A 15,653-nucleotide genomic window follows, 5' to 3' on the forward strand; every position below is an offset into this window, starting at 1 on the left:
CTGGTCTCCCAACTCCCAGGCAGGAGCAGAGACATGCAGCAGGCCGACGCTTGGTCCAACATTCTCTGGCCTCTTGGTGTGCTCAAAGGTCATTTTGGAGGTGGTAGGACTTTCTGCTTGATTTATTAAGATCCTCGAAGGGTGTGGAGCCGGGAGGAGGGTGGGGAGGGAGGGAGGAGGAGCCTCAGGGGCTACCTCCTCAGGAGACATTTCTGACCCGCCAGAGCTGGGGCCTGGGTGAAGAACTGGATGCTACACGGGGCTCCCGCGTCCCACCGGATCCCAGCTACCGGGAGCCTTGGGGGCCTCCGGGCCGTGGGGACTCGGGAGACCTTCTGCAGACAGGATCATCATGGCCTGCAAGAAGGGGTGCTCGAACGGTCAGACCAAGTGGGCCCTGCTGGGCAGTGCGAGCGTGGTTCTGGTGATCGCCATTGGATTGATCCTGAGCTTCGTACTGTCGCCGCGCAGTCAGCCGGGTAGGGCCCCCTGTCATGCCGTCTCGTTGGCTTCCCCACGGACCGCTCTGATGGCCTCCTCTCCCATCCCGCATCTCCACTAAGACTCCATCCCCAGCCGACTCTATCCCCATCAACTTCCCCCCAACCCGCCTCCACCAGGCTTGTTGCCTTCAGCCCACACCTCCCTCCCATGCCCCTGAATGGACCTTCCCTACAGGAAGGGTCCTGTGGGCATCTCAGGCTCAGCAGACTAAGCTCAGTTCATCTTCCCCCCACACCCGCTCCTCCCTATGCTCTCTTCGGGTGAAGGGCCCCTCCCTTCCCACAGAAATCTGGGGGCAGCCTCCTGTCTGTACCCTCAGGCCTGGCACCTTGAGGCTTCTGCCTTCCCACCCTCTGCCCTCCCTGCCCCCGAGCTCCCAGGCCTCTGGTGTCCTTGACCCCTGCTGCGGCTTCCCTGCACACAGTCTCTTTCTGCAGCCTACTCTCCCAGCCATTGCTCACTCTGCAGCCCATGAGATCTTGCTAAACACAAGCCCACCTTGCCCTCAGCACGCAGCCAACCCCTTTGCTAGCGTTCATGGCCATTTACAGCCTGATCACAACACCCCCTTCCAGGCCTGCCCTCCCCATGTCTCAGGCCATCTGTACCAGCCAGTGGCTGTTCCTCAGGGGACCACACTCTGTCCTTCAGCCCAGCCTGTGCTGATACTGTTCTCTCTGTCCCCCTTTTCTGTCAAGTTTTACACCCATCCTCAAAGCCCCCTTAAATGTTCCCTCCTCTGTAAACTTCCTGACTGCCCAGGCTGGTTTGGGGGCTCCTTGTGCCCAGGAGCCCATGTATTTCTCGTAGCACTTGATGGTTCTGGGGTCCCCCTGTCCCCTCTGCTAGATGGAAAGCTGGACACACCCTGGGAGCCCAGGGAGGGTCAGAGGGATGAATAGACGGGAATCTTGGGCAGAGGCGAGAACTGAGGCTAACAGCTTGCTTGACTTCCATTCCAGACTGTGAGCAGGATGCGGCCTGCCACCCCGACGCGGACATGCTGGACTACCTGCAGAGCCTGGGCCAGATCAGCCAACCGGACGGCCTGCTGGTCACCTGGTACCATGCTGCCAACAGGAGGGAGGAGATGGAAGCTGCCCTGAGCAGTAAGTCTGGCTGCCAGGACTGGGACAGGCCAGAGCAGGGGTGCAGGAGATGGGGGAGGGCAGAGGTGGAGATGAGACAGCATGACGTATGTGGCGGCATTAGGGTTCGACCCAGATGTCTGATGTCCTCTGCCCCAGCTACCCCTTCCGTGACAGCCAGCTGTGCCTGCTCGGAGGTCCTTGCCCCCCAAGCCTGTGGAAGGCAGAAGACGTGACTTTGAGGCCCAGTGCTATCAAAAATGAGCAGAAAAGCTGAGCAAATTGGAAAATGCCTCTGCGCCTCTGATTGAGAGTGATGATGGAGGCCCTGGGGTAGCGGATGAGAGATCCGGCCCCACAACATAAGGACCTTGGCCAAGAAGAAGGCCGATGGCCCCAGCCAGGCAGTGCCCAACAGCAGGGAGGAGCATGGATAGGTACCCCTTAGCATAGCTCAGGGATCCAGAGGCCCAGTTTCCTCCCTGCGGGTTCTGCCAGGTCCCTGTGGTAGGCCTCTGGGAAGAGGCGCACAGCGGGGGTGGGGACCCTGGGTGAGACCCAGGGGCAGGACCAGGCTGGTGAAGTCATCTTGGACATGAACGGACTTCCACGTGGAGAGAAGGGGCCAGAGCGAAGATCTGGGAGGCAGACCGAACTGGGTTCAAATCCTACCTTGGCTCTTTAGCAGCACAGTGATTTGGGACAGGTGACTTCACCTGTCCACAGTTGTTTTTCCCTCTGCCAAATGTGGAGTGGTAGAATTCCCATATCATTTATCATCCAAACTAAATAATGCTGAGCCTACAGAAATACACCAGACTCTCCCAGGCAAAGGGAAGGGCGGGGAGGATACAGCGACTCTAATTAAGTGAGCCTACTCCGTGTAAATAATGATTAACACTTAGTGAATGCCTAACCAGGGCTAGAGGAGACAAGTGCCCTGCCCGAGTGACACAGATCGCTGTTTGTCCTGGCGCTCATGCCTGCGGTCTGGGCTCAGGGGCCTGCCCCATGGTGTGTGTGCGTGGCCGGGGGTGGGGGGGGGGGATGGGGGGTGGGGTGGGGGGGGGGATTGGGGAGCGGGGCTCCATAACTTCCTGTCTGTTCCCTGGGGGGGCCAGCGCTCCTCCCCTTCTGGGGCCGCAGGAAATGGATCCTTCCCTCCTCGCTTGTCCGTCCCTCACACCCGACCCAAACATGTCAGCCTTCAGATTCAGCATCTGGAAGGCAAGTAACAACTTTTCATGATAAGAGAAAAGACTTTTGCAGGAAGAAGCTGGGCCTAGGTGGCAATTGCAAGGAGGCAGGTTAAGTCCAGAATGTACTTTCTGCTGGTCTTCAGTCCGATTCACTTCACTGGGTCCCTGCCCTGGGTTGATCTCAGGAGAAGGGTTTGGAAATGAGTGAGATGTGACCTTGTCTCCAGGGGACCCAGTGTCTTCAGGGAGGTTGGCGAGTGCAAGTTAAACAAGGCAGCAGCATCAGGAGGTCACCAGGACTCAGAGGGCTCTCGATGTAGCCCCCACCAAGACTGCAACTGGCCCCCCCATTGGGTGGGAAGGAAACCCCACTGCACCCATTCTCAGCAGCTACCTTCTCACCTGCAGCCCACCCCGGTTCCAGCCTGGCTTCTGTGGGCCTCACTGGGGCCCAAGCCTTTCGGAACCCCTCTCTGCATTCCCAAGTAACCACAAAGTAAGATGAGAAAGAACTTTGTGCTCGAGTCCGAAAATGAAGGTTGCCTTCACAAAGCCCTTAATGGTTTAACAACGTGTTTTTATGTTCATGTCCTGTTTCCATGGCCCAGGGGGGCTCATCCCCACGAGGGGACCTGGGAGTCCCATGCTCTAGAAGCAGGATCCGCAACATTTGGAGGAAATGGGATGATGTGAAATGCCTGGCTCACTGCCAGGCACATGCCGGCACTCACCTTCTTCCCCTCCTGGAAATCCAGGCACCTAAATTTTAGAGAAATCTGCAAAAATTCTCTGACTTTGGCCAAGCTCTTTCTTACCTTTGTGGACCCAGGCTTACTGAGCTTGACTTTTCTCTCATTAAGTCATTCAGGTGCTCGTCATTCAACAACCATTTTTAAAGCTCCTTTTTTAGGCCTGATGCCATCTAGGCACCAGAGATTCAAGTGATGGTCAATTCAGACCTAGACCCTGCACCCTGGTACCTATACTCAGGAAGGCTGATGCTAAGTGAGCAATTACATGGGGCTAAGCACTCAAAAAGAGTAGTCCCGAAGCAATGACTAAGTCAGACTGGGCATGGGGTTCAGGCATGGCCTCCCTGAGGAAGTGATATTTTAAGCCAAACACTAACAGACGAGCAGAAGGTAGCCTAGTGAATCTGCGGAGGGGAGAGTTGCCGAGGCAACAACCAGCAGTAAGAGAGCAGAGATGGGAGGACAACAAATTCAAGCCTCACTAGAAGTGCAGTCCAAGGCCCAGCAGCTTGGGCATGGCTGGGGAGCTGTGAGATGCACAGAACCTCGGGCCCACCCCTGACCCACTGATAGGAGCTTGAATTTTAACAGCTCCTGGATGATTTGTGTGCACAGTAATGTTGCAGAAGCTGGAGGGGCTGGAACCTAGAGATGGAGGGAGAGGGGCACTCGGTGAGATTGGAAATTTTGTCAGGGCTGGGTCATGCAGGACCGCAGAGGCTATGCTAAGGAATTTGGGTTTGAGTCTAAGGGCAATGGGTGGGGCCGTTCTGTTTTTTAACAGAAAGTGACACGAGCAGGTGCATGTTTAGAAAACTCACTCTAGTTGCTGTGTAGAGAATGGACTTCCAGGGGAGCAGGGCTAGAGGTGAGAGGTCAGGAGGTTGCGAGTATAAACCAGGAGAAAAGGCCCCTTCTGATGCCACGGGTCTGTGATGTTGCAGAGCCAAACGTGATCCCTTGCCTCCCTCTCCCCTCCTTCCACTGCACACCCCAAAGGCGGTGGCCCTGGCAGGGTCTTCCAAGTCCACTTCCATTGGGAAGGCCTTAGCTCCCTCCTAGACCGAACTCTGGAGGACAGGGTTTTAGAAATTTAAAAATTAAAATAACAAGGCTCAGTGCTATAAAGGTGCAGGGAGGTGGGCAAGCTTATGTACTTCAGGCGGGAACATGAATCAGAACAATTTTTCTGGATGGTAATTGAATAATGTGGGCTTTAAAAATGACCCAGCATGGCCCTAACTCAAATGCCACAAGCAGGGACTAGAAATAATTCAAACACCAGGATAAACTGTGTATCATTTGAGTAGCAAAGAATTGGAAACTACCAAACTGTCTCAGGAGTAAGAGGTGGCTAATGACCCTCCACCAGAGCTTTTGTAGCCTCTAAAAAAAATGAGACATAGAAGATTATAGAAATGTCATTGAAAGAAGAGGATTAAAAATGACAAATGCAGTGTGGTCTCAACTGCATAAAAACCCGTACATAGACAAAGATGGAAGAAAATACACACAGAATGTGAGCTAGGATGGAAATGTGGATGAGCATTCTTCTTCCGGCTTTTCTGTATTTTCCAAATGTTCTTTGATAAATGTGTAATACTTTGATGTTGAGAAAAAAGAAGAAAAAATTTTCAAAGGAAGCGACCCAAGTTCTGCCTCTTGCCCAGGCAGCGCCATGGTCCTGGAGGCAGACGTCACGGTAGAAGGACTCAACACAGCCAACGAGACGGGGGTCCCCATCATGGCGCACCCCCCAGCCATCTACAGCGACAACACCCTGCAGCAGTGGCTGGAGGCTGTGCTGGCCTCTTCGCAGAAGGGTAAGGACGCTCTCAGCCCCTCCCTCTGGTCCTCTGCTGAAGCCAGGCCCGTCCCAGGCTCACTGCTCATCGCCTGGGCTTCCCCTGCCCCCACAACCGGCTCAAGACACCCAGGCCCAGGGAATTCTAGGTGAGGTGGGGGTGGGAAAGGGCAGGGTACACCGCAAAGTGCAGACACGTTCAGACTGTTCCCTCCTGAATCTCCCTCCCTCCAGAACCTCCAGAACCTCCAGAACTAGGTATAACCTGTTCAAAGCCCACCTCCGCCCTTCCCTCCCGGGTCCCTTTGCCAAGTTTTGGTCAGAATCTAGGCATCATCACCCTCCTGCCTCCCCCTCTGTCATTCACCCCGTCCTGCCCCCAGACTCAGCCGCTCTGTCTTCCCTCCACCACCACCGCCACCATGTACATCTGTGTGAGCTTTCCAAACACCAAATTTGTCACTCCCCTCTTTTGGCCCTGCATGGCTCCCCGTTGTCCCGGGACAAAGTGTCCTCTCCTTGGCCTGGCTTTCAACAGCCGTCTCCAACTTCCTCATCCCCCTGCAGTTCCCCTCATCGCCGTTCACCCCCAGCCCCCAGCTGCCGGAATAGGACAGGCTTTTGTTCACAGGAGCTCCTCCTCCACTTCCATGGCCCTCCTCTACTCAAACGCCTCTTTCTGCAGGCTGAGGAACTTCCACTCAGGCTGAGTTGGCTTAGGACGCTCTAAGCCTACCCTGTCCAAGAACCACAGTCCCTTTTTCTCCGATGCTTGACAACCCCTAAGTCTGAGCCCTTGGCTGGCCTCAGCTTTCTCCCCCCAGGGGCAGGGGCAGGGGCAGGGGCAGGGGCAGGTCCTTCCTCTGTGGGTAGCTTGGCTTGTTTGAAAGCCCTCTTCACACCCAGCTGGAGTCTGGTCCCTGTCTGCCCACCCCCCCCCCGCCCCCACCCCCCGCTCTCTCTGTTCCAGGAAGTCGTGTCTGCTGGTTCCTTCTGCCCTGAGCATGAGGGTCCATTTCCCCAAGCCCTTGGGCCCCTCCCCACAGGTATCAAACTGGACTTCAAGAGCCTCAAGGCTGTGGGCCCCTCGCTGGACCTTCTGCGGCGGCTGACAGAGGACGGGAGAGTGCGGAGACCTGTGTGGATCAATGCTGACATCCTGAGGGGCCCCAATGTGCCCATCTCAGTCGAGGTCAATGCCACACAGTGAGTGTTCACTTCCCTGCCCCAGTTGTGTCCAGCCCTCTTCCTTCACCATCTGGCACAGAAAGTGCTCGGGGCACCTTTGCTGAGTTTACCTCCAGCCATACCATATAACCTGACCTCTGAGCCTTTGCACATGCTCTTCCCTTTGCCTCGAATGCCTTGCCCAAATTTCCTCATGAACCTTTGCCCAGTCGTTACCTCCTCCCAAATCTACCCTGACATCCCAGGCTGCTGAGAGCCTTCATCAACACGTCCTCCTAACACAGCCCTGATTTCACTGGGCTGTCACTGCCAGATTACCAGTTTATAGCCCCTACCCCACAGTGGACTCCTGGAAGGCAGACAGGGCCCAGTCCTTTCTGTATCCCCAGTGACCAAGGCAGGGCTTGGCCTGCTAGAGAAAAGTCTAAAAGTGCTAACTCCTTCCCCCGCCCCCCCCCCCCCCGAAATCCCAGCACTACCACCAACACCCTTCACATAGACCAGCTGCACATAACAACAGATGAGGGGCCACACAGAAGGACAAGTGTGTCCAATTTGACCCTTACCTAGCAGTGCCGGGTTGGGAGCATCTCCCCCCATGTTGCAGAAGAGAAAGCTGATAGTAATCGAGATTCAGTTTATTGAATGTTTTATTACGTGCCCAGGCACTGTTTCAAAAAGTACTTTAGTTATCAAGAGAATGAGGTAGGTATTATTATATTTTCATTTTATTAATACAAGAACTATCTCATCGAAGTTACACAAGTGGCCTAGGTCTAAAAATTGCAAAGATTCAAAGCCAGGCCTTCCTGATTCTAGTCATCCATCTCTCCATCCATCCATCCAGTATTTATTGTGATTCTCAAACTGAGGTGCATTTGGAAAGCAGCCATTGGAAAAATACGTAGTCAGTGGCCCAAGATAAATAATGGCTCATCTTCTTGGAGTGTTGATTTTACTCAATAGTTTGGGAAGGAGGAGAGGGTAACATTATTCCTCTGTTAAAATTTCTATCAGGGGAAAATTTACATGGAATTTAAAATTCTGAAGCTTCAGAGACAAGTGGCAGGGACTAGATCCCCGTATCTGGGGCCCTGGCTTGTCTCCCCTGTCCAAATGGGGATGCTGAAGAGGCCCTGCCCTACCAGAAGGGATGACATCTTTGAGAATCAAAGGGGTTGAAATGAGCTGCCCAAGGTCATGGAGTCAGGACCTGAACCCAGAACCCCCTGACTCCAAAGTCCATGCCCCATTTGTAGGACCTTAAGTCACTTCTGTTCTTTAGGACTCAGCTTTGGTCCTTATACTCTACATTCAACAGGACTTGCCACTTCCTAGCCCAGTGATGGGGAACCCAGGAGATGAGGAAGTGGCCAACAAGGCTCTCAAAGACCAGTGTCTCTGATTCTCTGCAGATTCCTGGCCTTGGTCCAGGAGAAGTATCCTAAGGCCACCCTGTCTCCAGGCTGGACCACCCTCTATGTGCCCCTGTTCCTGAACATGACATACACCCGAGCCATGGTGGAGAGGATGCAGGAGCTGGTGGGCGCACTGCCACAGAGGGTCACCTTTCCCGTGCGGGCTGTCATGGTACGGGCTGCCTGGCCCCACTTCAGCTGGCTGCTGGGCCAATCGAAGAGGTGAAAACTCCCAGGCCCCTGCCACAGCCCCTGATCCACCAAACCCACCCCCTGGGGAACTGTTACTCCCTGGGGAGATCCCAGCCACTTAACCATAATCTGTCCAATACCCACTGGTGATCACATCCTCTACAGCATCCCTGCTCTCTGCTTGTATACCTCTGGTGATGGGCTGTTCACTACCACCCGAGGCAGCCAGTCCATTAGTGGATAACTCGACCTAGTGGCAAGTCTTCCTCCCGTGGGAGCCAGCTGTGCCCAGGATCGTCTTCTAGAGATTGAGGGACTCCCAACTGCCCAGTCCCACCTCCCTTGGCCACTTCCCACAGGAGTTCCAGGGCTGTCCCCTTCCCCCTCTACACCTAACTTCTCCGCCACTGCCTGTACCCATCCCTTTCTGTCCTTGTCCGGTTCCTAAGACAGGACCAGAAATAGATAACTCCCAGGGAGGAGGCAGGGTGGGCCAGCCCCTCCTGCTCCAGCCTCTTTACTCTTCCTTCCTGAAGCCTGAAGGCCCTGTGACTTCTTCTGCCCTTGGAAAGGGAGGCAGCTCTCAGGGAGAAAGCTGGAGGCCATCTACTCTATCCCTGCCCAGCTAGGGTCCTGTTCTGAGCACAGGAGTGGGGCTGAGGACCTTGCTGGGCCCAGGCAGGTGCTGAGCTTGGTCTCTGGGCCCCAGGTACAGCCTGACGCTGTGGCAGGGTGTCTTGGACCCCGTGTCGGTGGATGATCTCCTCTATGTCCGAGACAACAGCGCTTCCCACCAAGTCTACTATGACCTCTTTGAGCCTGTCCTGTCACAGTTCAAGCAACTGGCTGGTAGGAGGGGTGTGAGATGGCCAGGGAGGCTGGTAGGGCTGGATTCTGCGGGCAGCATTTGGTGGACACTGGAGCAGAGCTGGAGGGGTGAGGCATCAGGTCAAAGAATTCTTTTAAGCACCTGCTGTATGCCAGACATGGGTATGGTATGCTATGTAAGCCTCAAATATCCAGGAAGTAGTGATTCCATTCTATAGATAGGGAAACTGAGGTTCAGACCAGTAAAATAATCTACACCAAGTCATTCCCTTGTACATAGCACAGCTTAGATTGGAACCCAGCAAATTCCAAACCCCATGTGCGTTTCCCTTACAATATAGTTTCTCAGAGACAGCCCCCGCCACACACCAATGTACCTACTAATCAATGACCCAGATACTACCCATTTGCTTGTCCAGCATTCTCTTGACCCTGGACCTAGGAGAGCCTGCAGTTAAGCCATCTCAAAGGGAACCCATGAGACTCAACATTCCTACCATGGGAGCCATGCCGGTGCAGGGAGGGAGTTCCAGCTTTGGGGCTGGCAGACTTGGTTCCATCAGGTTCTAACCCCGGTTGGCTGTGGGACCTTGGGCAATCCCTCCTTGTAATCTCTGATGGGAGTACGTCTGCCTGGAAGGGTGCTGTGAGGCAGAGAGAGACTGTGTGTAGACACAGGACTCAGAGAAGGGGCTCTGTGAATGGTGGCCACTGCATCTTGACAATTTGGGGCCCCACAGCGAATGCCACACGGAAGCGCATTTACTACACGGGAGGCAGCCTGATCCCTCTTCTCCAGCCCCCTGGGGGGCACGGTCTGAGCGTGGAGTGGCTGGTTCCTGACCTCCAGGGCAATAGAAGAACAGCAACAGTCAGCCTCCCAGGTAAGGCCTGCCTTCAGCCCCTGTGCTCCTAGCTAAACTGGGGTGAGGAGGAGGGATTCCTTTGCTTGGGGCAGGAACCTAAGGCCTCTGTTACTGTGGCAATGTGCTGGATGCCATGGTGGCAGAATGCAGTGGTACCAAGAGCATGGGCCCCTAACCGTCAGTGCCCTTGAGCCCTGAGCCATATCTACTGCAGGAGAGGCAGGCCCAGGCCCCAGGACCAAGCCCCAGTCAAAGGCCAAGAGCTGAGCTAGCAGCTGATCATGTCATTCAGATGGTCGGATGAGCCCCAGGCACATTTATAAAGCAGCCTTTCCACCTGGAGCCTGGACCCTTGACAGATCTCAGCAGACGGGGCACCAGCTTCTCCTTGGCTGCCCCCCCCCCGATTGCCACCCCTTTAACAGGGGCCTCTGACAGCCCACCATCACCTGAACTCCTGACACTTTGCTTCCTCCGTCCACTGCCTCTTTCAGACAGAGAAGGCATGATCCTGCTGACCGTTGGCCTCCAGGGGCCTGCAGCCAAGGACGCCATGCCCATCATACGTGCCCCAGGAGGTCCCGCCCTGACGCTGGAGTCCTGCCTCCTGCAGCTTGCCGGGCGGCCCGGACGCTGGGGTGTCCATCTGCACATAGCAGAGCCCTCAGCCCTCCGGCCGGCCCTGGCCACACTGGCCCGCCTGTCTGCCCTGGGCCACCTGCCTCGGCCTGTGTGGATCGGGGCCACAGTCTCCCATGGCAGCTTTGCGGTCCCTGGCCACGTGGCCGGCAGGGAGCTGCTGACAACGGTGGCTGAGGTGTTCCCCCACGTGACGGTGGCACCAGGCTGGCCTGAGGAGGCGCTGGGCGGTGGCTACAGGGACCAGCTGCTTGCAGATATGCTGGAGCTGTGCCGGGGTTTCTGGCAACCTGTGTCCTTCCAGTTGCAGGCCCGGCTGTTGGGCCCAAACCCGGCTGGGGTGGTGACCAGGCTGTTGGCGGCCTCCCCCCGGGCCACTGTCACGGTGGAGCACCGTCCTGAGGGGGGCGACTATGCATCGGTGCGGGCAGTGCTGCTGGGAGCCAGGGCTGTGGACAGGACCCGAGTCTACTACAGGCTGCCCCCGAGTTACCGCGAAGACTTGCTGGCGGATGCGGGCAGGAACTGAGCACCCATGGGTGCTGGGCCGGTGGGCCCCTGGCTCCAGGCTTCCCACGGGGGAGACAGCAAGGAATAAATGCCCCTGCCTGCCTCGATGCACTGCATGTGTGTCCCTGGGGGCAGGATGGAGGGGGAGTGGGTGTGCAGTGGCCACTGGGGGGCGCTTAGAGGGTCTGCAGGCTGGGGGCCAGATCGTTCCGGTTGTCCAACAGGAACTGCTCACAGGCCTTGAAGGTGGTGTAGAACTCTGAGGAGAGACCAGCCACGTTGGTGGTCACGTAGTTGAGAAAGCCTGGGGTAGCCTGGTTGTAGTAGGACACCTGCAGGAGGGGAAGGAAGCCACATTCAGGGAGGCTGGGCAGGGAGGGGCTGGGAGCCCGTGGGCATGAGCCAGGTGGGAAGGGCAGCAGATCCAAGCCAGCACCCTGGGGCCCTAGAAGATGACGTGGTGTGACCCCTCTTCTGGGGGCTGACAATCCCGCTTCCCTCAGTGACCACGCACAGTTCATATGGGGGAGGTTCTGGAGGACGGCTGGGTCTCCACAGCCCAGCATGGACAAATGGTGCTCTAGGGTCATGGAAGCAAGTTAGAAATAAGCTCAGGGACTCTGCTGAGAAGTCCGAGGTAAGTGTATTGTAAGTTAGCGAACACCAGCCTCATCCCTACCCAGGCCCTGAGGCGGGGAGCGCAGTAACGCCCCCCCACCCTCGGCCTCCTCCCCCACATTTTCAAATAGCACTGACTGCCCTGCTGAGTTTTATGGGCCCTGAGAACCATATAAAGCCTTCCCAGACAAGAGAGGTATACAAGTAAATAATGACATGAATTTTAGATCAGAACCCAGGCCTCTGCCCTCAGCATCCAGAGCTTTTTCCAACACCCTACCGTCTCATCTCTGCACAGATTAGATCTTATGTTTTCAGCCCCTGACACTCATAGGCTCCCCCAAGCTAGAAGAGAGCCTGCAGGTGGGGCCCAGGTATGGAGTTGAGCCCACAGCACCGAGCTCTGGACATGCATGTGGCTTTGGGGGGACCTGGGGGGGTGGTAAGGGAACACCGGCCTCACCTTGGTCAGCTGGTCCCCCTCTCTCCAGAAGCAGAAACCCGAGCAGAGCGTCTCCCCACGCCTATATGCTGGCGTCTCGGGGTGTGTGGGCAGCGTAACTGACCGCATCGCGATGACATAGGGGTCCCTGGAGCCGAGCAAGGGTGGACAAGGGCACAGGAAGAGAAGGTGAGGGCCTGTTTCCGCCCAGCTCAGGCCCCGGAGGCCCCTCCACACACACCCCCTCACCAGACTGAGGCACATAAACTCTTTAAAAGGCCCGACAGCTGGCTCTGGGCCAGGCTAGAGAGAGGTGGTGCTTGTGCGTTAGCAGCCCTGAATTTGCCAGGAGCCAGCATGGTTTCATTGCAGATTTTCTGGAAAAGCCCCTCCACTGCAGATGCTCAAAGGAGTCCCACACTTTGGATTTTCATGCTTCAGTTTTCTGTGCTTGTCTCTAGCAGAAGTGATACCGTGCATCCTGGCAGAGCTGGCGGCCTTATCCCTCTTCAGTCGGGCCTTCAGAGGGTGGAGGCCAAGGAGGTGGCCACGTGCACAAGGGCCTGCCATGCCTGGGGTAAGCCAGCCTTGCCACCCCAGGGACAGAGACCACCCTACCTTAGAGCACATGTGACCAGAGGCGAGATGTGTACCCCCATCCTCCATTTTGCCCACAGCAAGGCCAGGGCAGCCCCGAAAAGCCAAGCAGTGCCTGGAGTCCCACATGGCAAACAGAGCTCTGAGTCTAAGCTGATGTCCCCTCCTGCCCACCTCCCGCCTCCCGCCGCCTCCCGCCTCCGCAGGCCAGCACCTACCCGTTGTCACAAGGTTTCCGCCGAGAGGCCAGGATCACAAAGTCCTGGGGCTTGGCATCACCACCCAGGACAGGGCTGATGACATGGTAGATGGCATCGTCCTCATCTACCTGCTGCACTAGCTCCACGCTCCTGTAGGGAGGCCCAGAGGTCAGGACTCCCAGCTCCTCCTGTGCCAGCCAATCTGGCCCAGGCCCTCCCACGCTTCAGCCTTCTTGAGCAGATGTCTGGGGGACACTTTACCCCCTACACTGCTCAGCAGGGGCCACAGGAGGGCAGGAAGGCCAGGCCAAGCACGCACGAACACACACAGACACGTACACACGCAAATGCAAACAGACAGGGGAACAAAGATATGTGCAAAGGAACATCTGTGAGCGCACACAGACTCACGTAGATACCCACCAGTGCATACACAGCCCCACACAGATGTGTGACAGTTTGCTGGTTAGGAGCACCTCCCATGTGCCAGGCACTGTTCCAAGTGCTTTCCACGTACTATCTCATTTAATCCCACAGCAGCCGACGCAATAGGTCCTCTCAGCATCCCCATTGTACAGATGAGGGGCTGAGGCTCAGGTAAATAATCTGCTCACAGCCACAGGCATTAAGGAAGCAGAGCTGGAACGTGCCCAGACTGTCGGGGGCCAGAGCTCTACCCCTCAGGCCCAGGCACACTGCACATATGTGTTCAGGTACACACATAGGCTTACACCAATACACACACGTGCACAGAAACATGTATGACTGTGCCCGACCCTGCCACCTTCTTCCCTGCTCTCCCACCCACCCTCAGGCTGCCTCACGAACAGGGTGCTACGGGCAGGGTCGGGGGAAGCAGCTAAGGGCTCCCTTTCCCCTTGGGACACTCCCCCGCCCCAATCCCATCAAGTATGGAGATCTGCCGTAGCCTTCAAGGCCCACAGCAGCCTGCGTCCTCCAAGAAGCCTTCCTGCCACAGGCCCAACGCCCCCAACATCCACCACCAAATTACCTCCCAGCTTTGTAGAATGTCACTGCCAATACGCTTGGGGTCACCTAGGCCAAGGCTTTTCACTTTTTTGGTTTTCTTTTTTTAAGATTTTATTCATTTATTTGAGAGAGAGAGAGCACAAGTGGGGGGAGAGGCAGAGGGAGAAGCAGACTCCTTGCTGAGCAAAGAGCCGGATGGGGGGCTCAATCCCAGGACCCTGGGATCACAACCAGAGCCAAAGGCAGATACTGAACTGACTGAGACACCCAGGCGTCCCCTGACCAAGGCTTTTTAAAGCAATATGTGCCAAACCTTAAACAGAAAGCCTGTACAAAAACAGCCACAAGCAGGCCCACACTGGTAAGATAGATGGGGGGTAGGAAGGGGAAGGCAATTTGTCAATCTCAACTCGCCAGACAAACTGCTCACTGAATTTCTACACACACAGACCCTCCTTATGGATATACTTGGGAATATAGGCTCCTCGTAAAGCAGCCACGGGAGAAATGACCAAAGTAAGGTGTTGGCACAACAGAAAATGACTTTAAAGGAATTTGAAAAAATACCAGGTTCAACTTTAACATTCTTGTATTAAATACTGAAATTTTGGCTGTTTTCCTAAGAACAGATTTATCTTCCTTGGCTAAATTCAGGAAGAAAATATTCACATGGAGAATCAGTAAATTCGGGGAACAAACGTATTCCTAGGAATAACATTTATAGTCAGTAACTCACTACATTCAAAAATAACATATACACGCACATATCCCTAAGAAGAGCTGGCAAACTGGGTGAATTCATCAAACTGGCTGTCCCATTAGTTCCCTTGAAGCTGGGAGGGGGCCCACCCGCCCCCTCAGCCTTCTAACCCCCGCCGAGTGGTTCCTGAGCTTCCTGTGGGGACACAGAACTCCACAGAACATGGTTTGAAAATCACTGATCTAGGGGCGCCTGGGTGGCTCAGTCGGTTAAGCGTCTGCCTTCCGCTCAGGTCATGATCCCAGGGTCCTGGGATCGAGCCCCGCATCAGGCTTCCTGCTCAGTGGGAAGCCTGCTTCTCCCTCTGCCTCTGCCCCTATCCCCGCTTGTGCTCTCTCTCTCAAATAAATATATAAAATCAAAAATAAAAAAGGGAAATTTAAAAGAAAAAACAAAAAGGGGAGATTTAAAAGAAAGAAAATCACTGCTCTATCCCAGAGTGCAAATGCATGACCTACACCTCAAGTACCCATTTTAAGAGGAGGAAAACAGGCCTAGAAAGGAGGGGACCTGCCCAAGGTCACAGAGCCAGGTGGGCCAGAAACAGGGCTTTTTTTTTTTTTAAAGATTTTATTTGACAGAGAGAGACAGCAAGAGCGGGAACACAGGCTCAGTCCCTTCCCTGAGGGCTCAGAATGCCCTTGACTCTGACACCCACCCAACACAGAACTACAATTCCCCCCACACCACCCTCCCCCCCCATGCCCGGCTTTAGCCGGCTAGGAGGGGCTGAGCATAATGGGGGATGGCCCAGCAAGGGACACCTGAGGGCCCAGCTTCCCCACCAGGCCTGAGCAAAGCACCCTGCCCCATTGGCACCTTGGCCCTCACCGGTAGTGTTTGTCCCACTCGGGCCTCCGCAGCAGGTCCGAGAGCAGCAGGAAGGCCTGGGTGGCGTCCACATGCACTGACATCTCCATGTGGAAGGAGAGGAACTTGTCTTCCTCCAGAGTGTACAAGCGGACCTGCTCGGGACAGAGGGCAGCCTCGTGCCGCGTCCCGTCCCCGGGCTATGCCGGGTGAGGGGCCGGGCTGACTCGGATGCTGGAGGCCTGGGG

General features: G+C 55.7%; 2 protein-coding genes across 3 annotated transcripts in view; one reads left to right on the top strand and one right to left on the bottom strand.

Annotated features, from left to right (window-relative positions):
- The first annotated feature begins 228 nt into the window (after positions 1–228).
- Positions 229–11,007, top strand: FAM151A (family with sequence similarity 151 member A). Its single transcript, XM_025871703.2, has 8 exons — positions 229–479; positions 1,467–1,613; positions 5,214–5,366; positions 6,394–6,553; positions 7,951–8,175; positions 8,855–8,994; positions 9,714–9,857; positions 10,334–11,007. Exons 1-8 carry the CDS (start codon positions 353–355, stop codon positions 11,005–11,007), a joined length of 1,770 nt encoding a protein of 589 aa, XP_025727488.2. The 5' UTR covers positions 229–352.
- The window catches only part of ACOT11 (acyl-CoA thioesterase 11), a 52,543-nt gene continuing 44,057 nt past the window's right edge, over positions 7,168–15,653 (bottom strand). For both annotated transcript variants that reach the window (XM_073896696.1, XM_073896695.1), the window contains exons 13-16: positions 15,427–15,560; positions 12,864–12,995; positions 12,070–12,196; positions 7,168–11,320 (exon numbers count right to left, since the gene is read on the bottom strand). In XM_073896696.1, the coding sequence (XP_073752797.1) occupies positions 11,165–11,320; positions 12,070–12,196; positions 12,864–12,995; positions 15,427–15,560 (549 nt within the window). In that variant the 3' untranslated portion in view covers positions 7,168–11,164. The remainder of the gene's footprint in view (positions 11,321–12,069; positions 12,197–12,863; positions 12,996–15,426; positions 15,561–15,653) is intronic.

Source organism: Callorhinus ursinus, unplaced genomic scaffold (assembly GCF_003265705.2).
Source record: "Callorhinus ursinus isolate GAN/ISIS: 27379988/994484 unplaced genomic scaffold, GSC_fseal_2.0 scaffold9, whole genome shotgun sequence".
Lineage (NCBI taxonomy): Eukaryota > Metazoa > Chordata > Mammalia > Carnivora > Otariidae > Callorhinus > Callorhinus ursinus.